Source organism: Oryctolagus cuniculus, chromosome 9 (assembly GCF_051225735.1).
Source record: "Oryctolagus cuniculus isolate XC-2025 breed Fujian yellow rabbit chromosome 9, ASM5122573v1, whole genome shotgun sequence".
Lineage (NCBI taxonomy): Eukaryota > Metazoa > Chordata > Mammalia > Lagomorpha > Leporidae > Oryctolagus > Oryctolagus cuniculus.
Window position 1 is genome coordinate 65,132,046 of NC_142875.1, and position 26,098 is coordinate 65,158,143.

At 39.0% G+C, this 26,098-nt stretch overlaps 1 protein-coding gene across 3 annotated transcripts in view; it reads right to left on the reverse strand.

The window, feature by feature from the left end:
• ZC3H13 (zinc finger CCCH-type containing 13) overlaps positions 1–26,098 on the reverse strand; it is a 100,569-nt gene that overhangs the window by 10,528 nt on the left and 63,943 nt on the right. Inside the window, exons 11-19 of one of the 3 annotated variants that reach the window (XM_008259990.5) lie at positions 22,090–22,281; positions 18,239–18,292; positions 17,295–17,856; positions 15,391–15,494; positions 13,863–15,053; positions 12,617–13,132; positions 9,138–9,290; positions 7,391–7,591; positions 2,718–2,881 (exon numbers count right to left, since the gene is read on the reverse strand). In XM_008259990.5, the coding sequence (XP_008258212.3) occupies positions 2,718–2,881; positions 7,391–7,591; positions 9,138–9,290; positions 12,617–13,132; positions 13,863–15,053; positions 15,391–15,494; positions 17,295–17,856; positions 18,239–18,292; positions 22,090–22,281 (3,137 nt within the window). Of the gene's footprint in view, positions 1–2,717; positions 2,882–7,390; positions 7,592–9,137; positions 9,291–12,616; positions 13,133–13,862; positions 15,054–15,390; positions 15,495–17,294; positions 17,857–18,208; positions 18,293–22,089; positions 22,282–26,098 lie in introns of all 3 variants that reach the window. The other 2 variants (XM_008259989.5, XM_002712953.6) reach the window with 2 other exon arrangements.

The window sequence follows — 26,098 nt, forward strand, 5'->3', positions numbered from 1 at the left end:
TGTGCAGGATGAGGACAGCTCATTGGCGGGAATTGGCCATGATAGCTCAAGCCTTTTATGCCCTTGAGGCTGGACAATCGCCGCAAGCATGGCTGGCCTTCCTTGAATGCTAGGCATGGGTGCAGGGTGCGAGGCAAAGCACTGCAGAGAGAACGAGCCATTACGTTCTCTGGAAGGCAAGTCTGTCTGCATGTGGGTTGGCATCCCAGATCCCACCCCCGCGAAAAGGATGCTGTTCCAGGTGGATGCCTGGCAGTGGGGGACAGACCTCTACCTTCTCCTGTAATCCTTAGATGCCTGGTTCTAAAACAAAAAGGGGGAACTGTGGGGAGCCATTGCACGGCGCCCTAAAGATGGCGCCGGCTCCTTTCCCCCGGAAGGACTGGCGAGAAACAAACATCTCCTAATAAGGAGATGTCTGAGCTCCCTTCCAGCTTCCGCATTGCTGTACCAATCAATGCTTGCCACTTGGCTGCTTTTGATTGGTGTGCTGATGGCTATAAGAGGGATGGGAGAGGGAAGGAGGCGGGAGAAGAAGCTTGTTCAAGGTTCCTGAATAAACTGCTTGAAGAAGAGTTCGGGTCGTGTCTTCCTTGCTGGTCGAGGGACGCGACACTCCACTGCCCTCCCGGGCCACAGCAAAGAGCTGGACTGAAAGAGGAGCAACCAGGACTAGTACCCGGCGCCCCAACCGGGACTAGAACCCGGGGTGCCTGCACCGCAGGCAGAGGATTAACCAAGTGAGCCACAGCGCCAGCCTAATTGTGTCTTTTTCCTCTTTTGTGCTGATGTTTTTAACAGAATAATCAGAAAGCTTATGATACTTTCTTCAGATGGATTGTTTAAGACATTACAATGTGCTATTAAAACTTACTGAATGTTAATGGTCTATGACTTACACTGGAAGATTATAAGGTTCTGAACAATGGTGCTCAATGAGAAATTTTCAAGGCTTTTGTTTGTCACAATTTTAAAGGGGCACCATGGTACAATAGAGGAAGAATCAGGGTATTTTATAATCTATTACTGTTAAAAAGGAGGTTAGAATTTTTATGAGATTAGAAATTATGCAGTCCTTTTCAACTGAGATTTCTTATATGAACCAAACAGAAAATGATTTGAATGAATATTTTTCAATTTAATAGTCAGGATGGTGATATCTGGAACGATTCTAGATACATAAAAGAGAAGGTGATTCATTATATACATGTTTAGGATACTGGGAGCTTAGTTCTCTCAGAGAAATGTCTAGGTGAGAAAGGATGTAAGGAGAGATGAGTATGTAGGCAACAGAATAAGGAGAAATACAAATGAAATGAGAGAAGCAAAGGAGGACGACCTTAGCAATTTTGTCATCAGTAATTTTGAGCAAGGTAGATTTGGTGGTTATAAACCTAAGACTTGATATTTTTATAAGTCTCCCATGCCTCATAGCCATTTCCATTTTAATCTTTGGAGATGAATTCTTCTTGTTTGTATAAATTTAATCCTCTGCATCTGAGTAGTTTTCATAAATGAAGTATCAGTTACTTCAGCATTGTTATATATCCAAAGACAATTCTGTTTTCTTAATGGCCTCTAGTAAAAAGCTAGTAGGTTAATGTTTTTCTAACCTTTTAGGATCAGTTTTCTTTTTTCTTTTTTCTTTTTTTTATAATGATTAATTTATTTTTTGAGAGGCAGAGTGACACAGAGAGAAGGACAGAGAGAAAGAGATCTTCCACCTGCTGGTTCATTCTCCAGTTCATGTCCTGGTTGCTCTACTTTCGATTCAGTTCCCTGCTAAAATGCCTGGGAAAAGCAGCAGATGATAGCCTAAGTGTTTGGGCCCCTGCCACGCCAGAAGGAGACCTAGATGAAGCTCCCAACTCCTGGCTTCAGTCTGGCCCAGCGCTGGCTATTGTGGCTATCTGTGGAGTAAACCAGCAGATAGACGATCTCCCTCTCTGTAACTCTGCCTTTAAAAATAAATAAACAAATCCCTCAAAAAACTCCACTATCGCCTGGCGCCGTGGCTCACTAGGCTAATCCTCCGCCTGCGGCGCCGGCACACCGGGTTCTAGTCCTGGTCGGGGCGCTGGATTCTGTCCCAGTTGCCCCTCTTCCAGGCCAGCTCTCTGCTGTGGCCAAGGAGTGCAGTGGAGGATGGCCCAAGTGCTTGGGCCCTGCACCCCATGGGAGACCAGGATAAGTACCTGGCTCCTGCCATCGGATCAGCGTGGTGCGCCGGCCGCGGCAGCCATTGGAGGGTGAACCAACGGCAAAGGAAGACCTTTCTCTCTGTCTCTCTCTCTCAATGTCCACTCTGCCTGTCAAAAAAAAAAAAAAGAAAAAAAAAAAAAACCAACACTCCACTACCCTCACAACTCCAGAAAATGTTTCTTTTTATATTCAACTTAAATAAATTTCTAATAACGTTTACTTATCTACAGAAGCTTTTCACAAATTAATTTCATAGAAATAGAATATTTTACACATTTTTAAGTGCATGACTTTTTCTAACAAGTAACTGTTATCTAAAACAATTATTCATTAATATGATTGAAATAAGATAAAAATATCACAAACTTTAACAGAACTCTTTTTTTCACATGTGTATAAGACTAGTAAACCAAACTCATAAAAACAGGTAAGGCTGTGATTCTTTAAAGCAATCAAATGGAAAATATGCCATTCACATTATTCACTTCACATGTTTTCCAAGGAAATCACTGTACCTTCTCATTTTTAACCAGCTGCTTGCGGATGGCAGAGTCTCGCCTGAAGCACAGAGCTTTACAGCACGGTCCGAGATTACTAAGGAGACTTGCTCTTTCTTCTTTTCGTAACAATGCAGCCATGTTGAGAGCCCCCAATTCATGTTCAAAGAGATTATCTGCATCTTTCAACAAACATAAGCACACATTAAGTTTTCCTAAAATAGAAGATGTTACCAATGATTCAAGTGAATACTGCATAAAGTCTACACTTTATCAAAGTTAGCAACAATGGTGAAAATTATTTCATATTAAAGGCAATATTTCCTCTGTGAAGGACCTTCACCATTCAGTTATATTATTAGTCTTAAACAAAATTAAGAATTGTGACAGTCATTTTAAATTTGTTTAAGATATAAGAAAAGTAGACTTGGGAAACAGGATTTAGGCATTGATTATGCACTATGACCAAGAAGTAAAGTTCAGGTTGAGAATCACTGAAGTCAGGGGCAGCGTGGCGTACCAGGTCAAGTCACTGCTTACATCGCCAGCATCAGATAGGTGTGCCAGTTTCAAGTCCTGCCTGCTCCACTTCCAATCTAGCTCCCTGCTAATGCACCTGGGAAAACAGCAGAAGATGGCCCAAGTGCTTGGGCCACTACTACCCATGTGGGAGACTTGAATGTAATTTCAGGCTCTTGGCTTTGACCTGGTCCAGCCTTAGCCATTGTGGCCGTTTGAGGAGTGAGCCAGCAGATGGAAGATCCCACTCACTTACCCCTGCTCCTCTCTCCATCTCTCTCTATAACTGCCTTCCAAATTAAAAAAAATCTTAAAAAAAAAAAAAACCTATCCAAAAAAATAAAAAGAGCATCAAATACTATTTTATTACATATATAATTACAGAAGAAATTTGCCTTGAACATAAGCTCTTCCATGAAAATTGCACTTTAGGACTAACTTTCTTTTTACGGAATCTTTTTTTCTTCTTCTGGTTTTAAAAGGATACAAAATACACACTTGCAAACCTCCTTAGAGAGTACAACATGGCTGAACTTCAAGTCTCTTCATGGTTTTAAATTGATCAGTACCAAATTACTCCAAAGACAGACTAAATACATACTCAAGAACAAGTAAAATGAAGGAATAAAAAAACTAGAAAAGTTTAGCTCACTAGGACTTAACTATATTGTAATTAGAAAACCTAGAAAAAAATTTCAGTTTTAGTACACAGTTAAGTGTATTGTTTTAAGCCTTAGTTCTTGTTGTTGTGAATTATCCTTAAGAGGCGAGGTATACTCTCTTCACTGATGGAGGACTGGACTAAACCCAATGGAATAGAAAATTCATTATCAATTATTTCATAAATATTTAGTGAATGCCTACTATGTGTCAGGCACTGTTCTGGGCAAGGGCATAATTAGCAATAATAGATAATTAGACACTAGATACAGCAGTAAACAAAACCAAGCCCCATTCCATATGAAACATATTTAACATCATATTATCAATTCTCTACTTCAACTGATTCACTCCCGAGGACCAAGAACTTAATTCAGGTCTCACATGAGTAGGTGGTACAACCACTTGAGCTGTTAACTGTTGCCTCCCAAGTGCACATTGACATGAAGCTGGGGTCAGGAGCAGAACTGGGACTTGAACCCAGGTGCTCCAATATTGGCTGTGGGTCTCCCAAGTGGTCCCTTAACTGCTATGCAAATGCTCGGCTCAAAAAACTCAATTCTTTTAACGAAATTTTTTTATTGTCAGGGACATGACATAAAATTGTTAAATAATGTTGCTTTCACCTTTACTTTACTTTCCTTAATCTTTTATTTTTTTCCATTCTTATAAAACCTGATTTTTCAACTTTTATTTAATAAATATAAATTTCCAAAGTACAACTTTTGAATTATAACAGCTTTTCCCCCCATAACCTCCCTCCCATCCACAGCCATCCCATCTCTCCGCCCTCTCTTATTCCATTCTTCATCAAGATTCATTTTCAATTATCTTTAAATACAGAAGATCAACTTGGTATATATTAAGTAAGGATTTCATAAAACTGCACCCACACAGATACACAAAGTATAAAGTACTGTTTGAGTACTAGTTTTACCGTTAATTCGCATAGTACAACACATTAAGGACAGACGTCCTACATGGGGAGTAGTTGCACAGTGACTCCTGTTGTTGATTTAACAATTGACATTCTTATTTATGACGTCAGTAATCACCCGAGGCTCTTCCAAAGGTATGGAAGCCTCTTGAGTTCACCAACTCCCACCTTATTTAGACAAGGCCATAGTCAAAGTGGAAGGTCTCTCCTCCCTTCAGAGAAAGGTACCTCCTTCTTTGATGACCCGTTCTTTCCACTGGGATCTCACTCACAGAGATACTGAGATATTTCACTTAAGCCTTTTTTTTTTTTTGCCACAGTGTCTTGGCTTTCCATGCCTGAGGAACTCTCGTGGGCTGTTTAAGCCAGATCCAAATGCCTTAAGGGCTGATTCTGAGGCCAGAGTGCTGTTTAGGACATCTGCCATTCTATGAGTCTGCTGTGTATCCCGCTTCCCATGTTGGATCGATCTCTCCTTTTTAATTCTATCAGTTAGTATTAGCAGACACTAGTCTTGTTTATGTGATCTCTTTGACACTTAACCCTATCAGTACGGTCAATTATGAACTTAAACTGATCACTCTGACTTGTAAGATGGCATTGGTACATGCCACCTTGATGGGACTGAATTGGAATCCCCTGGCACATTTCTTTTTTGTTCTATTTAATACCACTGGACTCTTTAATTAACACACAATTATTCCTAGTTGTTTAAATTTAACTGAAAAGTGATCCCTGTTAAATATAAGAGTGGGAATAAGAGAGGGAGGAGATGTACAGTTTGGCACATGCTCACTTGGACTTACTCCTTTTCTTAATCTTAGCACCTACTCTTAACTCTCTGATAACAAAGGTATTAAGCTACAAAATACATTAAGATATATACCCAATAAAAGAAGCAGAAAAGAAAAACAAATCTATAAACTAAACAAAGTTATTTTGAAATAATTAAAATTGGTTGCAATAAGGTACAAAAGTCAATCTCTTAAAAATATTTCCTAACTAAAAAGTAGCAGTTAGTATTTATTGAGTATTTCTATGTACCAGGAACTAAGTTCTTTTTTTTGAATATTTATTTATTTATTTGAAAGAGTTACACAGAAAGAAGAGAGGTGGAGAAAGAGAGAGAGAGAGAGAGAGATATCTTCCATCTCTTGGTTCACTCCCCAACTGCCCATTATGGTCAGAGCTGTGCCGATCCAAAGCCATGAGCCAGGAGATTCTTCTGGGTCTCCCACACGGGTGCAGGGCCCAAAGACTTGGGCCATCTTCCACTGATTTCCCAGGCCATAGCAGAAAGTTGGATCGGTCTCAAACCGGTGCCCATATGGGATGCCGGCACTGCAGGCCAGGGAGTTAACCCGCAGCGCCACAGCGCCAGCCCTCCAGGAACTAAGCTCTCTGTGTTACCTTTAACAACTCATTTGTTCCTCACAACAACCACAGAAGTCACTGGTTTAATTATTCCCAGCTTGCAGATGATGACTTCAACACAGAGACATAAGATAATGGCTAGTAAGCAGTGTACACACTGGAATACAGACCATCGGGCTCTACACATCAAGATTTGTTTTTTTTTATTTGAAAGATGAAGTTACAGAGAGAGGTAGAGACACAGAGAGAGAGAGGTCTTCCATCTGCTGGTTCTCAACCACTGCAATGGTTGGAGCTGCACCGATCCGAAGCCAGGAGCCAGGAGTTTCTCTAGGTCTCCCACGCTGGTGCAGGGGCCCAAGGACTTGGGCCATCTTCTACTGCTTTCCCAGGCCATAGCAGAGACATAGATCAGAAGTAGAGCAGCCAGGACTCGAACTGGTGCCCAGATGGGATGCCGGCACTGCAGGCAGTGGCTTTACCCTCTACACCACAGCATGGGCCCCACAACAAGCTCTTAACTACTCTGTTGAAAGCTCAACACAGACAACTGCATTTGGGTAGAATTTTCCATTTCCCATTTCCCACGGGAAATGGTTCCTAAGACACCAAATTTGCTTAAAAGGCATGTAAAATATCTAGTCCAGTTTCCCAGGCTCTGCTTCATTTAGCCCTGAATAAATCATTGAGCATTTTGACATGGGAACTTACCTGTTAACAGTAATTTTAATACAGAAAATTTATTGTGCAACTTTTGCAACTTTTCTGTGGGATTAAGTTTTTCTGAAAACAACTTTAAGGGGGTAGGTATTGTGATACAGAGGGTTAAGCCACCTCTTAAGACACCCATATCCCAAGTCCTAGTTACTCAACTTCACACCCAGCTCCCGCTAATGCATCCTGAGAGGTAGCACATGATGGCTCAAGAGTTTGGGCCCCTGCCACTCACAAAGGAGAGCTGGAAGGGATTCTAGCTCCTGGCTTCAGCCTGGCCCAGCCCTGGCTGTTGTGGGCAGTTAGGGAGTAAGCCAGCAAAAGGAAGATACTCTCTGTTGTTCTGCGTTTTAAATAGATATGAATATGATTCCTCAAGAAATAGTTCCTATTGTGTCAATGCAACATGAGAACAGAAGACAATTCTTTACAAGTGCATCTTAACAGTTTTAATAGGCAATAATTACAAAAAGTAAAATGGAATTACCTTTGGGCTTTTCTAAAAGTCTCTGGCATGTTTCTTTGACTTTGGTAAAAAGTTCAGAACCCGCCAACTTTTTAGAAATTCCAACTCTCAGCATAACAGCTCCAGGTGTGAATTTTAGGAGTGCAGCCCCAGGTTCTCGTGGTTCTTTTGGATGCTTTGGCATAAGACCAGACCAGTCTACATCAATTACATCTAGTGGATCTGTAGGAAGTTGAAGTATAGTATAGGATTATTTTTCACATCAAGAAACAGCAGTTTTATTATCCACAAAAAAATATAAATCAAGCAAAATAGAGAAAATATTAAACAACAAAAAAGGTCTTTTTTTTTTTTTTTTTTTGACAGGCAGAGTTAGACAGTGAGAGAGAGAGAGACAGAGAGAAAGGTCTTCCTTTTGCCATTGGTTCACCCTCCAATGGCCGCCGCGGCCAGGTGCTTCTCCTGGTCTCCCATGTGGGTGCAGGGCCCAAGGACCTGGGTCATCCTCCACTGCACTCCTGGGCCACAGCAGAGAGCTGGCCTGGAAGAGGGGCAACCAGGACAGAATCCGGCACCCAGACCGGGACTAGAACCCGGGGTGCTGGTGCCACAGGCGGAAGATTAGCCTATTGAGCCATGGCGCCAGCCCTTACAAAATGTCATATGCTTAAAATCAAAGCTTTTCCATAAACACTAATACTTATAGACTAAGGACCCCAAAGTCATCCTACCAAAAGAAAACAGGCAAGCTAATCCATCCCTACAAATGACTAATTTACATAGGATGCCCAGTGAAGGAACTCTCTAATTTCACTAAGATTAGATGTTTGATGTTTTAAAACTTGGTATCAGAATTATTTCATGGAATTAAAACAAGGAGCTTATTTAGTTTACATGTGTGCACAAATGCACATAACACACACAAAAATAAATTTTTAAAAACAACTAATTCATTATAAAATTCCTTTAAGAGGGATCGCCGCTTTAGTGGAGTGAGTTAAGCTGATGCCTGAACTGCCAGCATCCCACGTGGGCACCAGTTCAAGTCTTGGCTGCTCTACTCTGATCCAGCTCTCTGTTAATGTGCCTGGGAAAGCAGCAGAAGATGGTCCAAGTGCTTGGGCCCTTACACCCACATGGGAGACCTGGAAGAAGCTCCTGGCTCTTGGCTTCTGACTGGCCCAGCTCCAAGCATCACGGCCATTTGGGAAGTGAACCTGCGAATGGGAGATCTCTCTCTCTGCCACCCTGTAACTCCACGTAGCAAGTAAAATAAATAAATCTTTTTTAAAAAAACTCCTTTAAGAATTAGTTACTAAGGGTCTGGCACTGTGGTGTAGCAGGTTAAACAGCCACCTGCAGCACCAGTTCGAGTCCCAGCTACTCCACTTCCGATCCAGCTTCCTACAATGGCCTGGGAAAGCAGCAGAAGTTAGCCTAAGTACTTGGGTCTCTGTTCACATGTGGGAGACTTGGATGAAGCTCTTAGCTCCTGGCTTAGACCTGGCCCAGCCCCGGTCATTGCAGCCACTTGGTGAGTTAACCAGTAGATGGAGCATTTCCTTCTCTTTCAAATAAATAAATATTTTTTTAAAAAATGCACAGGCATATAATTTTCATTTTCCTGACCTTTCAACCTTAACTAAAATAAAAAACAGAAAATGTTAAGTGTGTTAAATAGATTTTTACAGCATGACAGGGAAGAAAGAATACTTTAACACCAGAAGTCACGTAATTTTTACGTCTAACTACATCTGCAAACGCTTACCTGGCATCTTCTCCTCATCTTGTTGATCTTCCCTCTTTTCTGCATCCCCTGCCAGAATTTCATCCAGTTCATCATCACTGATTGGCTCGTATCCTTCTCCAGCACCAGAACCTAAGGAATGTGCATCGTCTAACTTGGACTCATCTTCTCCAGCTGAAAAGACAAATTAATTTCACGTCAAAGAGAACATTAAAAAGAAAGGATGCCTAGGTCAATAAGTAAAAGCTGTACACACTAAAACAATGTGAAAGGTATTTTTTCATCAGAAAACTATTATTTCTTAATTGTTCAAACAGATGATAATTTCAAAAGAAAGCTGAAAAATAGAAATTTAATAATTTGGCCGGTGCCGCGGCTCCCTTGGCTAATCCTCTGCCTGTAGTGCTGGCACCCTGGGTTCTAGTCCCAGTTGGAGCGCCGGATTCTGTCCTGGTTGCTCCTATTCCAGTCCAGCTCTCTGCTGTGGCCCGGGAAGGCAGTGGAGGATGGCCCAAGTGCTTGGGCCCTGTACCCGCTTGGGAGACCAGGAGGAAGCACCTGGCTCTTGGCTTCGGATCGGCGATTTGGGGGGTGAACCAATGGAAGGAAGACCTTTCTCTCTGTCTCTCTCTCTCTCATTGTCTAACTCTGCCTGTCAAAAAAAAATTAATAATTTAATTTTAATAGCAAAAATATGTTAACAGTAATATCAGAACAGATCTTAAGATTATAATTAAAATAGAAAAAATAAAATCTACTATTAACATGAGTGCTAACTAGCTGACTATGTATATTATGTTCAGTTTGGATAATAAAACTTTTAAGTCAGATAAACCCAACTTCAAAAGGTTATAATAAGTTTTATACCTAACATAAGAGTAACTTTTTTAAAGTCTACAAAGTTATTCTAAAATTTTGAAAGTTAAATCTCAGTTCATATGATTTAGCTTGTCATATGAAGAATTTTATTGGAGCAAGGTAAAAACACAAATGTGCCATTAATTCTCTCTACCTCCTGAATTTCTCTGCTTTTTCCCAATGTTTTCCTTTAGTGTATGAATACAACTTCCAGAACAATGATTTATTATATTTCAAAAATATTCCTGATACCACCCCTTGGCATAATTCTAATTATTTGATTAGTTTTTCTCGTCTCCTGAGATGAGTTTGTCATGAACTTAATCATAAAACCAGATAAATTTAGTATTTCTAATCACTAGTTTTTCATATACCTTACCAAGTCTACAACACTAGTTTTCAAGTTGCAACAGATGCTTTATCAACAGGAATTTGGGGCAAATAAAATATATGAAACAATGACATAATTCTAATCATTCTAATACTCTTCTGTTCTACTAAATTCTACATTAACTTCCCTATATTCCCACCATTTCACCTCTAAGATGATCAATTTTAATAACACTGCCATATAAGGATACATTTAAATATGAATGCACAATATGGGAATTTTAAATTTTCAACTATATCCACTCATTTTCCTACTTCAAGTAAATAAAGATCTTCACATTACACAGCAGATGATTCAACTATAAATTTCTATGGTATATTATCTGTAATAACAACTAGCAAATGATATATGTTAGGGCCAAAGGACATTGCCTCCAATCACAAGAGAACTACTACAGTGACTGGTTCAATTGTACTCAATTATAGCCCAAGGTTGTACTTCCATCAGAACCAGGGCTCAAGATCTGATGCTATTTTTCCTCAAAATTGAGATGAAATTATAAAGTGAAGAAAGTCAAAGTACAATAATTTTTGTCAAGTCAAATAGAAAAAGTATGTAACAAGATGGCATATGGAGATATGTAATCCCATAACCAAAACATGTTAGGATCTGTGTATAAAAACCATTGGATTTTTATCAATGGGCCCACTGCAAATAAAAATAATAATCATGTCAGACACTTATTGTAGATAACTAGGTCAGGAAAACAGTGTCAGTACTAGACACCAGACTAGACAGTCCCAAAGAAGCAAAATTTCCAGGAGAATTCTCAGGGAAGCTATTGTTTTTGTTAATGTAGGCCATAATTTACAAAGGAGTTAAGATGTGAGGGGCATCATGTATAAACAGAATATATCTTCACTCAAAAGCCATTTTTTGTGTCCTTATGATGTAGTCATGAAAATAAATGATGAAAAAGGCAACAGTCATAACAAAGGCACATAGTATGGGGGAGAAAAACTCACAGGAAAATAATACAATGTGGGGATATGATAAGATATACAAACACGGTTCTATGAGAATTTGAAAGCAAGTGCCTTTAGCCGAAAAGTCTTTAAAGAGAAAATAATGCATAAGCTGGGACTCAGAAGTTTAAGTAAAAAAGAAAAAACAAAAAAGAAAAGATCTTGCAAGCAATGAAGAGCAGGTACAAAGAAGAGCTAGAGAATAAAAAGGTGTAAATCATTGTGTTTAATGGATTGGGGATGAAATATGGGATACTTAGGATATAAGCAGTAATATTGTATCATTTTTTAATTTGCCATATTGATAGCACTAGAGCCAAAAGTAAAATCCTTTTTCTAAAAGATTTATTTTATTGGGACAAGCATCATGACATAGTGGGTTAAGCTGCCACTCATGGCATTGGCATCCTAGTTCAAGTCCCCACTGCTCCACTTCTGATTCGGCTTCCTGCTAATGTGCATGAGGACACAGCATAGGATGGCTCAAGTGCTTGGAGCCCTGGACCCACGTGGGAGACCTTGGAAGAAGCTCCTGTCTCTCTGTAACACTGCCTATCAAATAAATATGCCATCTTGTTACTTGTACCTCAACTAACTTTATATTACATTTTCATCTCTATTTTGAGTATAAATAGAATCAAATCAAGAGCCCTAGTTCTAGCAGAAGTACAATCCTGGGGTATACCCGAATATAACTGAACTAGTCATTGTAAAATAGCACTTTCTTAATTGGAGTCAGTGTCCCTTAGCTATTACAGGTACCAGTTTGTCTACCAGATTGGAGTTGAAGGGTGGAGAGCAGAGGCAAGAGAGCTTCCACAAGCAAGGCTGGCTCTGAGTGGGTCAAAGCGTTGTTGGGAAGTCTCAGTGTTCTGACTCTAGGAGTAGGGAGAACCTGTACAGGTCTAGAATTAACTGATATTAAATACAGTTTCAGATAGTATTATTTTTCAGATATTTTTCTTCAACTAGCTTGAACAGGTGTCATTAATAATAAGTGAGTTCAATTTTTGTAAGTGATGCTTATTCTTTCACAGCTATAGATACTGCATCTAAACAATCTATTTAGGCTATTTGAAGCAAATCTGCCATGATAGTATTATTCAAGGAAGCACTTTTTTTTTTAAATATGTTTACAGGCCTTTTTCTCATGAAATTTACTTCCCCTATAAAAGAATGGAGTCAATGTATCTACTAGTGATGACCTAGCAAAAGAAAATACTTGTTTCACAGGAAATTTGAAAAGGAATGGAACAGCATAACACACAAAAAGGTGTGGCACTCACCTTCGACAGTCTCAGTTCTCTCAGCTTTACTGGTATCTTCGAACCCCTGCACAGATCCCAGGTCTTTATCCATTCTTTCTTTATCCAAAGCTACAGGGTCCCGTGAACTACCGTCTGGATCTCTTTCATGTTCATTGTCCAGTTTTGCTTCACTGCGTTTTACAGATTCTATTTGAGAAGAACTCTCAAAAGTTCTGTCTCTGTCCCTATCCCTTTCAATGGAATCAGGAACTAGTCTCTCTCTTTCCCTGTCCAAGTCTCTCCTTTTGTCTCTTTCTCTTTCTCGTTCCCGCAATCTATCTCTTTCCCTGTTCCGTGGCCAATCTTTCTCGGCATCCCGGTCCCATTCTCTCTGCCTTGTGTCCCTCCTCTCTCTCTCTCGCTCTCTATCATGTTCATATCGATCTCGATCTTGAAGCCTATCTCTGCTGTCAAATGACCCGGACCTTGAGTGGACCTGTCGATCTGACTCAGGAGAACTCCTTCTTGAGCTATGGCTTCTTGAATCTTGGCGATCTAAAAATAAACATACCATATACAAAGAGTTAACACATGATAAAACAGGAACAAAACACTTAATTTGGGGTTCTTTAAAACTTATAATTGATTTTCTTGTCTATTCTATGCATTTTTCTATATTCTTTATTCTTTCTATATATTCTATGTACTTCTCTATTTTACATATTATTTATATATATATGGAAGTCAAATTTTAAGGAAAAAAAACTTTCTCAAATAAAGCACTAAGTAATATGTTAAAAAATATCATGTTTCCTTGTCTATTTCCATTACAGTTACAAGCTATATTCAAAGAAATGAGTACATTAAATGGTAAGGCAGTAACAGAACTGATCATTTTCATTACTTGATTTCTCCCTAATCTCTTATTTTCTATGGTCAAAAGAGGCAGCATTAGCTAAAGGAGGCATAGCAGGAAGGATAAAATTGTGGGCAGTGATTAGGGAATTGAATATATAAGCTCTAACATATACTACTACACATATACTAACATATACTACTAAAATCTTGATATTAAAATGATTAATAGCATTGAATATACTTCTATTTTAATATAGGAATTAAAGTGGTACCAACTAACATTTTAATGGACAGCTAAATCTTTTAATTCTGTAAAATTCAAGGCAGCAAATAAAATAATCAATTTATCATTACCTTGAAATTATAACTTGTATAAAACATGACTATCATAGGAAATACTGACTAGATCATAATTCAGTTTTCTTACCTGAAGAAGTACTTCGACTGGGCTCTCCACGCTTTAACTGATCAATCCTCGATTTTCTCTCTCCTGTGATTTCCAGGCTTTTTGTTTTTTCTCTGTCCCTTGAGCCACTATGCAGTACTCTCTTTCGACCACTTTGGTCATCCCCACTTCGATGGGCAGAGTCATTGGATGGTGAGCGCAGACGACCAGATGTATGACTGCGATTACTCCGATTGCTCCCAAGGCTGCTACTCCTCTTCTGATCCACTGGCTTGCGATGTGGGGTGTCCTCTATAGTAACATGACACACCTCAACTTTTTCCACTCGTGTTCTGTGGCATTTTCTATGTGAATCCTCATTGGCAAAAGTACTGGTGGTATTGGCAGAGGTGGAAATCGTGGTGGAGGAGTTGGCAGTAGCAGTGGGGGCAAGAGCAGGAGTAGCCATCGCAGTGGCAGTAGCCATAGGAGGTGGAGGAGGAAGAAGAGAGGACAGAGGAGAGGGGGTACCACCAGGAGTGACAGTGGTAGCCGTGTGCTCTGTTTCTGTCACCTCGGTACGATCAGGCACATCCTCATCAGACCAATCACTGAAAGCTGTATCTTCTTTTTTCTGAAGATCCTCTAGAATGCCATCCTTATCAGTGGAAAGTTCAACCAACTCCTCTTTAACTGTTATGGGGGGAGTCCGTGGGCCTCTTTTCTTCTTACTTTGCTGGGCGGCTTCTTCATCAGAAATATCAGAATCACCTTTGGATCTTTTACGCTTCTTTTCAATACTTTTCTTCTTCTGTCCTTTTTTTGGTGAAAATACTTGACCATCTTCAGATGCTGTCTCTAGGTTACCTCTCTCTATTCCAACATCATCGTCTTTCTTTTTCTTAATAGGTTTCTTCTGAATTTTTGCTTTTTTCTTATTTTCATCATGAACTCGATCAGATATATCTCGATCTTCAGACTGGTGATGTCCTATAATGTCCTGTGAACGTGTTCTTGAGCTTTCTAGGACTTCTATCTGTTCTCTCTGTTTATCTACAGAAGAAATTTTCTCTTTGAGTTCTTGCTCTTCATAGCGCCTTGAACTCTCTTTTCTCTCTGGCTTGCGATCCTCTTCTTTCCATCTACCCTGCCTGTCTTCTGTGAGGTGTGATGGACTGAGAGAACGCGATTCTTGTGGTCGTACAACCTGACTCAAGAGTCTATGTTTTTCATCTGGACAGAAAGACAAAAGTAATCACATGTTCACCAGGTTAACAAACACTGCATGTTATGTACACATCATAATAAGCCAATCTCTCACTTCGTTTTAAGGTTTTTAAGTGGCAACGATTTCAATTGAAAACAATATAGCTTTAGCATTAATAGCAGGAAACAACACTGACACTGAGATAAAATGTGTATTTTTTAGTCACATGAGATATTTAGAAGCAACAGAGCAAGAAAACCTTTGAAAATCTTAACTCTTGAGTTACAACTAATGGCGAAGTATGGTTTCATGGTTACAAACAAATATATGAATATAGAGAAATGGAAAAGAAACTCTGCCTACTTTTATCATCACCACTGTTGTAGGTGTCACTATCGGGAGAATGTTCACGCCGGCGCTTAGGTGACTGCCGTGGGCTAGGGCTTCCTTCATTTCGATAGCGTTTCCTAAATTGGGCAAGCAAACGCGATTATAAAACTCCAAGGAGTAAAGGAGAGATTTCTTCACTATGTTTTTTACTAGCACTTTTTAATTACAATTAGAACATGTAATGGCAGGAAAATGACACTGTCAAACAAAAGGTTTTCAGCATCTTTAATAAAAATTCTACACTTCATTTGCTAAGACTTACAGTTGTGGACTTAACATGGCCACCTTTCTTTCTTCCATATACATGTAGAATCACTCAACTGAAAACTTCCAGATTCAAATACTGCATGCAGCTGAGAAACCAATATATTAAAGTACCTCTAATACAAACACTCATCAATTTTACATTCTTATGACACAGAAATACCTTATACTGGAAAACTGAGTAAGAGAATTTTGTCCTGACTTTGGAGTCAAAAGCTTTGAGTTCAACTCATAGCCACACTACTACTTACTATGCAACTTTAAGTTTTTTGAAGTCACTGAACCTGAGCTTCCTCATCTGAAAATGGGAGGAAAATCAAAGTTCTTCTCGTAAAACAGCAATGAAGAATAAATTGTGTCAGAAGCCCAGGGCCAGGCACATTATGGGGATAGATACTGTACTGTAAATATTAGCTTCTTCCCCTTTTTAGCTCTATTACAGAATATCATGGTAGCAGATTAAGGAGCAGCCAAGTCCTAGTGGAATAAGGCTCCACTAAGACTCTGTGCTAAGTTGTTTATTTATAACAATAGCCTAGTGATGGTGAAACAAGCCTAAATCAGGGAACTGGTAATCAACCCCAGGTAAAGAACCGACATGTAGCAAGGAAATTAAAGATACATAAATTATTCCCTCTGCTTTAGCAAACTTAACCATGGCATTATCCTAGTTGGTATATAAAAACATAGTTACCGCTAGAAAGTTTGGCTTTCATGCCTTTAAAACCTCAAAACTGACCAGTTAGTTCAGGATTCTCATGGCCAGATACTGACTCAGCCAATCACTGTTTCTCAACTAATGAGCACCCTAACACAGAGAAGCTGTTAAATTCTTAGGTATAACAATAAAGTGTTAGCAACCATTCTGAGACTGGAACTGACACAAAGGAAAATAGAGGAGAGATTAGATATCATTTCAGATATTGTGCCTGAGAATTTGGATAGTCACATCAGCACAAGCAAAAGTTAATCCTTGACTTCCCAGATACCTGGGTAAACTGAGTTCTTTTTGGTTTAAGAAAAATAAATAAAGAAAATGTGTTCAGATATATTATATGAGAGTCCAAGGACATGTCTTTTGCCCCCAAGAACCTACTGTAATAGCACATAGCACAAGAGAAGACAATTCCTTATCTCTCATTTTCTGCTAGCCACTCAGTGCTTACGGGGATTCCCTCATTTGTAAGCTACTGTGAATGCTCTTGTAGCACAGGGATGGTAACTCCATTCTTAGTAAGCACCTCAAGCTCATGAATGAGTATCAGGAACGACAAGGAAACATCTCCTGGAGACCAGTCAACACAAGTTCATTGATGCTATCACTCTGTGTTGGATTCTTGTTAAAAATAACATCTGCAGCAGGTAAGTAAGCCTATGTGCCACCAAAAATGCACAGATAACAAAAAAGATTAATTACGTTTGCTGGATGCAAAAAAAAAAAACACAACCGAAAAATTATTTTTTCTAGAAAATTAAGGTCACTTTAAGCATTCAACATAGTTGAAATATAGGAAAAGGTTGAGAAGAGAGCTTTAACAATAAATTAAGGGACACACGTAAAAGTATTAAAGGAAACTTCTGCCTTCTTTACTGAAATGAGTCATCACCCTTACTTGGATTTCCTCTCATCATGGCCATCTCTTGGATTCCTCTCTTCTCGGATATCTTCCCGCTTTTCTCTGCGGTCCTCTCGTCCCTTGTCTTTGTCTTCCCAATCCCTCTGGCGTTCTCGCTCTTTGTCCCTTTCTCTCGCTCTTTCTCGTTCCCTTTCCCGTTCTCGCTCTCGCTCCCGTTCTCGCTCTCTCTCCCTCTCCCTTTCTTCTCGCTCTCGCTCCCGCTCCTTCTCCCTGTCTCGCTCCCTCTCTCGCTCCCTCTCTCGATCATGTTCACGCTCTCTGTCTCTTTCACGTTCCCTCTCTTTTTCTCTTTCCCTCTCTCTCTCCCGTTCCCTCGCTCTCTCTCTTTCCAGTTCCCGTTCTTTTTCTCTTTCCCGCTCCCGCTCACGCTCCCGCTCCCTTTCCCGCTCCCTGTCTCGTTCTCGTTCCCGGTCTCTCTCTCTAGCTCGGTCATCTCTTCTATCATCCACTCTGTCTACTCTTCGTTCCTCTCTTCTTTCATCACGCTCAAGCTCGTCATTCCTTCCCTGATGTCGAATTGGTGAGCTTGGTCTTTGATCTACAATGAAAATCAAGTTTTTTCAGTGATTAATTTGACAGATAACCCATTGGAAAAACAACATGGCAAATCTTAATTTTATCTGTGTATAGGGTCACACTGGCAATGAATCATAAAACCAGATACTACATTTACTTTAATTTAATCATCAACAATGCAATCACCCTTAAACCTTTTAAAAATATTTTTTCTTAAAGATAATTTTATATGCCTTCTAACTATCAATTTTTCTGCTCCCCACCGGCCCCCATCCCCCCTCCCACTGATCCACCTTTGATCTTTCTCTGCATGCTCCCTACCCTACCTCCAGCCCGCTGCTCCAACCCCACTTTCTGCCATCTCTACCCTTCACCTCTGATCTTCTCTGTCCCCCCAGCAGGACCTGAGAACACTGGTGGCAAAGGATAGGGGCAGCAGGAGGTGTAGAACATAGGAGCTGAAGGAAAAAAAAAATTTCCCTCGTAAGTCACACCTCTAATTTCAGGCCAAAATATATACACATCAAAGTGCAGCTATTATGTGAGGAAAATATAGAACAAAACATGTCAAAATTTGTTGCTGCAATATCAATCTTTTATCATAAACTAGAATATTAAGGGTATTAATATCTACCAATCTCAAAATAAAGTGTTTCATATTAGTGATATATATTTATAATTAAAAACTACCTACAAATAAATTTTTATTTAATCATATAAATGTTAACTGATAATCTCATCACATTTTATAATTTTTTTCCCCCAATCTACACACAAATCACATAAACACAGAGAAAATGAATGCATGCTGCTCAAATAGCCAGTTGAGCAGGAAATTAGTCTGGGATCTTAAAAGGTGTAAGAGAATGGCATGGGATTTTCCAGAGAGACAGCTTTGAAAGTAACTACTGAGGTTACAATCTAGGCTACTGTGATGTTTTAATTTTCATACTATCTAATAATGCATATCGGTTAATCAATAAAAGTCAGATAACAATATGGCCAACACGCTGTTAAGTATAACAGCCAACATCAACTTATTAAGTAGAATACTTTTAGGATGTTTCTAGGGAAGGGATCAATATAGTAACTTGAAGTTCCCTTCCTTACCACTGTTGAAAATTTTAAGCATTTATTCAAAAGATACAGATAGAAAAGTTCATCGAATTTTAAAGCTAAAGTAAGACAGAACCGTTTCCAGTCCTTTCTCCTACTCTTCCTTCTTGAAGACATAGAAATTCTGGTCTAGAGGTTGACTTACTAAAGTCAGAGATGGTAGACCCATTAGTGCAACAAGATTAGAGATCAATTTTCTCAAATCTTTTTATTTTAGCTGAAACTACCTTAAATTTAAATTTAAAATGGCACCATAGTGGATTTCCAGAATGCTATTTACCCATGTTTTAGATTAACTGCACTTCCAGTTTGGGAGTCATACTAGAATCTCAATGGTTACAAAATAACGTGAAACACATTCAACACTGCAACTAACAGGAATACATTCTTCAAATTTCTGATTATTATAATAATATCAGGGAATAGTCTACTCTCCTGACTCTTTTAGCTCTATTTTCCTAAAAAGACAATGCTCCTTACTTCAAAGGAAAAAGGAAATAACAACACCACTTTAATATCTAAACTATCTCCCCTTTCCTTGCCTCAAAATATATTCTTCAAAGATGTGCTTTCTTCAGTTATTTCTTTATCTTATTGAATGACATATCTATTCATGAAAGCTGGCAATCTCTGAGTTATCTACTAAGTATCATCAATTTCACTCCCAAAATATTTATTTATTTATTTTCTTGTCCTCATCTCTTCAGTTAAAATATTAACTTAGATCTTGATCAGCTTTTAGATGCCTATGTCATCAACGGTTAAATTGCTAGGTATGTTTGTTTTCAGTCTTCCACTTGATTTTTAGTGTTTTTGATAAAAACTCCATTTCTTCCAGCTGCTTAAAGGCAGTTATCCTGTAGGCTCTGAAGGGATATTAAAATCAAAATTTCCAGTCTGATTTCCTAGGTCATTTACAATCTGGCCTTTGGTCTCTCATCAGTCCTGCCCCTCTTCTTTCCTTCCTTGCTAATTACATCATACTATTCCAATGTCATAACATAATTCATCACTCCTTCACTGTTTGGCTTTCTTTCAGCCCTGTGTGTTTGCACATGCGCACACTCTCCTTGAAAAGTGCTTCTTCATTGTTCCTATTCACAAACTTATGTATTTCCAGGCCCTCATTCAGATGTCACCTCTTTAGGCAGCTCTCTGGGAGTTCCTCAGAATTGTGTTTGCTCCTTTGTCTCCTCACAGTACTTTTATAGCAGCATTTATCATACTTCAGCTCTATCTGCACCACTATTAGACTATGGAAAACTAAAAGAAAGATTTAAACCCTCAAGCATAGAATAAGGTGCCCAGACACATCTCTACTCTCAACCTCTATCATTCTCCCTACTGTTTACCATCCCCTACCCACATCAATCTTCTCTCAAATCCTAGACTTACTAGGCTTCTTTCTATCTCAAATAATTTGTACATAACCTTTCCTCTGCACAGAATGCTTTTACTCTCAATCTCTGTAAAGCTACCTTCTTCTCTTGCATTTACACCTCTGTGTAAATATCTCTTCAAATTTTCCATTCAAACGCTCAAGTAGATGCCTCTCTTATTCTTTATTCTATCTAGGTCCTTTGTTTTCTTGATAACAATAATCATTTCTCTTTTTATGGGGGGAAGTAGGAGGTGTTTCCTTTTCCATCAGTTTCTTTATAGAAACCCATGGACAAGAACTGTTGTACTCCAAGTACCTAGCAAAGTGCCTAGCATGGGTAGAATATATCACTAGCCTCAAAAATATATTGCTATATTTTGATCATTCAACTGATATTTACTGAAGTAGTTAAAGAGAACTAGATCCGTTGTCAGAAGACCTGAGTTTGAATCCAGTTCTGGAACTAACTTCAATTAAATCTAATTGTCTAAGCTGTGAAACATGGATTACTTTATAATACCTATACTTATTGGGATATTGTAAAAGTTAAGTCACAGAATATATGTAAAACAACTACTGAACTTCTCGGCACCTAGGTTGAATTAAATAGAGGAATAAAACCAAATGTTACTACCGAATTGAGGCATGAATTCAGAGAAACCTGTTCTAGGATAAGAAAATAGAAAAAAAGGAAGAAAAGTAATATACATACAACACACACACACACAAACACACACACACATATATATATACACATAAATAAAGCATTACCAGGATGCAGTATTAAAGAGAGATAAATCAAATGCTGGAAGAAATAATTTCAGATATTAACACTGAATAAACTTTACCCCTACTTATAACTGGGGAAGTCCTCACCTTTTTAAACCCAAATGCAGTTGGCTTACCTTAATGAACTTAACCCAACCGACTGTCCTATCTTTGATCTTCTCTATTCTCTCAAATATATATGGTGTCTTAGAAACTTGGTTTTACTCCTATTACTACCCACATCAAGATATAGTTTTATCTTTTTGATTCAGCCCACACTAAAAGCATCAACATTCAATTTCCTGCTCCATCAAGTTTCATACTATTCAAAGTTCAGTATTATAGTGAATCTTACTTCAGAAATCAGCCAAGGTTAGAAAGACTTTGATAAGACTGATTTTAAATGTTTAAATACAGACAATACAAACTTTTCAAAGAAAATTCTTAGAATAAAGTGTTTCCTAGCAATCTTACTTCAAAAGTTACTTTTATAAGATTATCTAATAGATAAACAGAAAACTTTTAGCTTAACACATACAAGAATACAAAATTATATATTCTCAGGCCAGAATATGAGTAAAATGTTTCTCGAACAATCCCTAGCCTTGCTCTTCTCTGGTAGCCCATAAAATACTCTATTGTTCATGGCTAAAAAGAGAGTAGCCAGGATAATACTCATGAGAAGGCTTCCATTATTTCCTGAATTGCCTGGGATGGCATCTTGAAAGGGTTGTGAGCTACCCAGTTAGGATGGCAGACACACAGCAGGACAGCACAGTTCTTGTACTCTGCTGCTGGTAGTTACAGGTAGCTAGCTACTTACATAAACCTTCCTAAACTAATGAACAAAGAGTATAAGAGTTTCAATCAAACATTGTCATCAAGCTTAGTCTTAAAATATACTTTATATTAAAAAGCAAATTGGTAACTTTTAAAAAGCAATCCTCAATTTAATGTTGGTACTATTTAATAAAATTTTGTTTGACAAACCTCTTTCTCGGTTGTCACGCCGGTCTCTCTCTCCATGTCTTCTCTCAAACGAAGAATCCCTTGCTTGATCTCTGTTGTCTCTTTCAGGGTATCTGTCTCTTTCAGGATAGCTACTTCGAGTTTCCCAGTTGTCATGATAGTTGCTATTACTACTGTGACTATCAATTTGAGAACCTCTTGTGCCTCGGCTTCCTAAACAAAGGATATTCATACAGTTGTTTAACACAGAACACTTTATTCAACAAGTTTCATCAGTCACAATCTTTCCTCCTAGAAAACACTAATTTGCTTTGGTATTCCAAGTGCGGTAATCACTGTTGAAAAGAATATTAAGCACCGCTGAGAACACACAGCTCTGCTATGACTGACTTGAGGAAGCTAAGTTCCAGTTTTCTCCATCTATAAAAAAAGTAATAATGGAATCGGAAAGCAAGAAGACTCATTTAAAATACCCCCCGAACAACAAAACAAAAATTTAAAAATGCTTCTTCATATCTCATCCACAGAAACCACATGAAAATAATGAGAAATATGGATATGTAGTATTGACTCAATCACAGTTTATACTGAAAGCACTCGAATATAGAATGACGAAAGTAATTTGGCAACATTAAATGTATCTAAACATTTTTATTAAAAGATGTGGGAAATTAGGGCCAGTGTGGGGGCATAGTGGGTAAAGTCACTGCCTGCAACGCCAGCGTCCCATGTGGGTGCGAGTTTGTGTCCTGGCCGCTTCACTTGCAATCCAGTTCTCTGTTGATGGCTTGTGGGGCAGAGGAGGATGGCACAGGTGTTTGGGCCTGTCACTCATGTGGGAGACCTGGATGAAGTTCCTGGCAATGACCTGGTCCAGCCCTGTCCACTCTGGCCATGTGGGGAGTGAATGAGCAGTTGGAAGGTATCTCTGTAACTCTTTCAAATAAATAAATAAATCTTAAAGAAAGAAAAAAAAAGATGTGAGAAATGAATGTTCATGGTAGCTTTATTTCTGCTAGCCAAAAACTGCAAAGTATTCAATTATCTTTCAATGGGTGAATGAATAAACAAATCATGATACATTTATATAACGGAGTCCTATGCAGCAGTAACAAGGAAGACTCTACTGATACATGCAACAACTTGGATGAACTTCAAGAAAATTATGCTGAATGAAAAAGCCCATCTCAGCAGTATACTTGCTGTATGATTCCACTTAGGAAACAGTCCTGAAATAACATAATCTTAAGATGCAGGACATATTAGAGATTGCCAGGGGTCTGTGATAGAAGAGGGGATGGATGTAGTAACACCAGCAAATCTTATGATGTTACAATTAAATATCTGATTGTAGGGCTAATACCAGGCTACATATGTGATAAAACTGCCTAGAGCTAAATACACATGCACACACAAAAAATATATATAACTGTAAAACCTGAATGAGATCTATAGAGTACAGCAGTGTTAATTTCTTGGTTTTGATGGCATACTCTAGATGTGTAAGATGTTATCATTGGGAAAGCAGAGAACAGTACACTGAGCTTCCTTGTACATTTCATTCCAATCTCCTATGAATCCTTAATTACTTGGAAAAAAAACTGTTCTCTTAAATTTCTGGAGTATGGGAGGTAAGGGTAAGGGGAAAGAAGCAAAACAGGGGCTGTCATAACCTAGGAAAGCCAGCAAAAATAAAGGCAAGAACTCTGGTGAACTCTGTCCTCAACCCCTTAAAGTTACTATAGATAAATCCTTATGAAGATGAATTCACTCCAAACTCAAAAAGAATACATGAGAAACCTACCCACCTACAGTAAGAATAGGAAGGTACATCTCCAAGGGTAAAAATAAAACCAAAAAACACCCCACCAAGAACTTATGTGTAATGGGCTTTGAGCCCTAAAATAATTATAGCATAATTCTAAGTACTGTAACGGGACACTTTAATAATGTAAATATCTCTAAAGAATATTGTAATAAAGATCAAGAAGAAGAAATTTAAGATTTCAAAAGATGACAAGAGATATGTTAGGAAAAGAGGCACAATTGATGCTTCTTCACACCAAGGGCACTACAAAGGTTAGGAAAAGAGGTGCAGAATAGAGAGGAGGCAGTATACGAATCTACAGCCAAACCAAATTTATTCAGAGAAAATAAATTCATAGAGGTGGGTGACCAACTGCCAGTGTACACACTGACGGAACACGTGTCAGAAGGCCCGACCCAGGGGCTGGGCCTTCTTATATTTTAGGGGGTTAGGAATGGGGGTGAAGGTAGCAGGCAGCAGCAGGAGAACTCCTGGAACTGGTCTTTCAGGTGGCAGAGCAACTTGGCCTTTCAGGTGGCCATGCAGAGCTTGGGAACCTGGGAAAGAACATGGGGTGTGAGACCCGCCTGAGACTCAAGGGCAAGGAATACATTTCAATGTTTATCTTTTGGGCAATGAGCAAGAATAGCTGAGGCTTATGTCTTTGTTTCATCAAGGTATATACAGTTAACATGTAAGAACGAAAAGGTCAGGAGCCAGTGCTGTGGCATAGCAGCTAAGATTCATTCACTTAGATTAAAGGAGTGATGCATGGCTTAGGTTGATCCCACAGACCCCAGACCACAGGATTCAGAATTCAATGGTCACCTGTATAGTTGACATACTATTGCTAAGCTCCCTTTTGAGATACTTCACAGGAACCCCAGGCCCTGATCAAACAAATAGCCATCCTCCTGTGGACCACAGACAGACTGGAGTTCATATTGCCATCACAACATTCTCAGAAGAAAATGCGAGGCTGGCGCTGTGGCGTAGTAGGTAAAGCCACTGCCTGCAGTGCCAGCAGCCCGTATGGGTGCCAGTTTGAGTCCTGGCTGCTTCTCTTCAGATTCTGCTCTCTGTTATTGGAGAGCAGTAGAAGATGGCCTGAGTCCTTGGGCCCCTGCACCTGCCTGGGAGACATGCAAGAAGCTCCTGGCTCCGGGCTTCAGATAGGCCTAGCTCTGGCTATTGCAGCCATTGGGGAATGGACCAGCGGATAGAAGATCTCTTTTTCTGCCTCTCTGTAACTCTGCCTCTCAAATAAATAAATAAATATTTTTTAAAAATGAAAAGGTTAAACATCAGATTAGATGCAGCTAAAGGAAAAGTAAGATTCAAGTCTGAAGATCTGACTCAGAAAGAAAATATAAATATAAAAACTGTATAAAGGCAAGTTAAGAATCAAGAGAGATGCAATGAGGAGATTCAGGCTATGTCTAGTAACTACATGCTGTTCACAGGTACATTTAAAATAAAAGGATACATAAAGGAAAGGATGGAAAAAGATGTATCAAAAACATATTAGCCAAACGCTGCAGAAAAAAAAAAAAGTAAAGCACTATCAGGGATGAAGTAATAAAATAGTGATAAAAAACATTAATAAAAGGGTACTTCAAAAGTTTGTGAAAAAACAGAATTAAAAGATAAGTTTATTTTTTGGAAAAAATAGAAGGCCACATGCAGTTTTTTCATAAGAATCATTTTCCAAGAACTTTTGAAGATCACTTGTAATTCACCTTACAGGTATCTATCAAAATTTATCAGTCTATAAAAAGAAATTGAAAGATGCACAATTTCCATAATTTCACCCTTCTGTAAATACAGAACAAGCAGTCTAAAAAAATTAGATGTTGGGCCGGTGCTGTGGCACAGCAGGCTAAAGCCACGGCCTGCAGTGCTGGCATCCCAAATGGGCGTCGGTTCGAGTACCAGCTGTTCCACTTCTGCTCCAGTTTTCTGCTATGGCCTGGGAAAGCAGCAGAAGATGGCCCAGGTCCTTGGGCACCTGCACCCACATGGGAGACCTGGAAGAAGCTCCTGGCTCCTGGCTTTGGATCAGCTCAGCTCTGGCCAAGTGGGTATTTGGGGAGTGAACCAACGGATGGAAGACCTCTCTCTCTCTCTCTCTCTGGCTCTACCTTGCTCTGTAATTCTTTCAAATAAATAAAATAAATCTTTAAAAAAAAAAAATTAGATGTAGATTTGAAAGGACAGTTAACA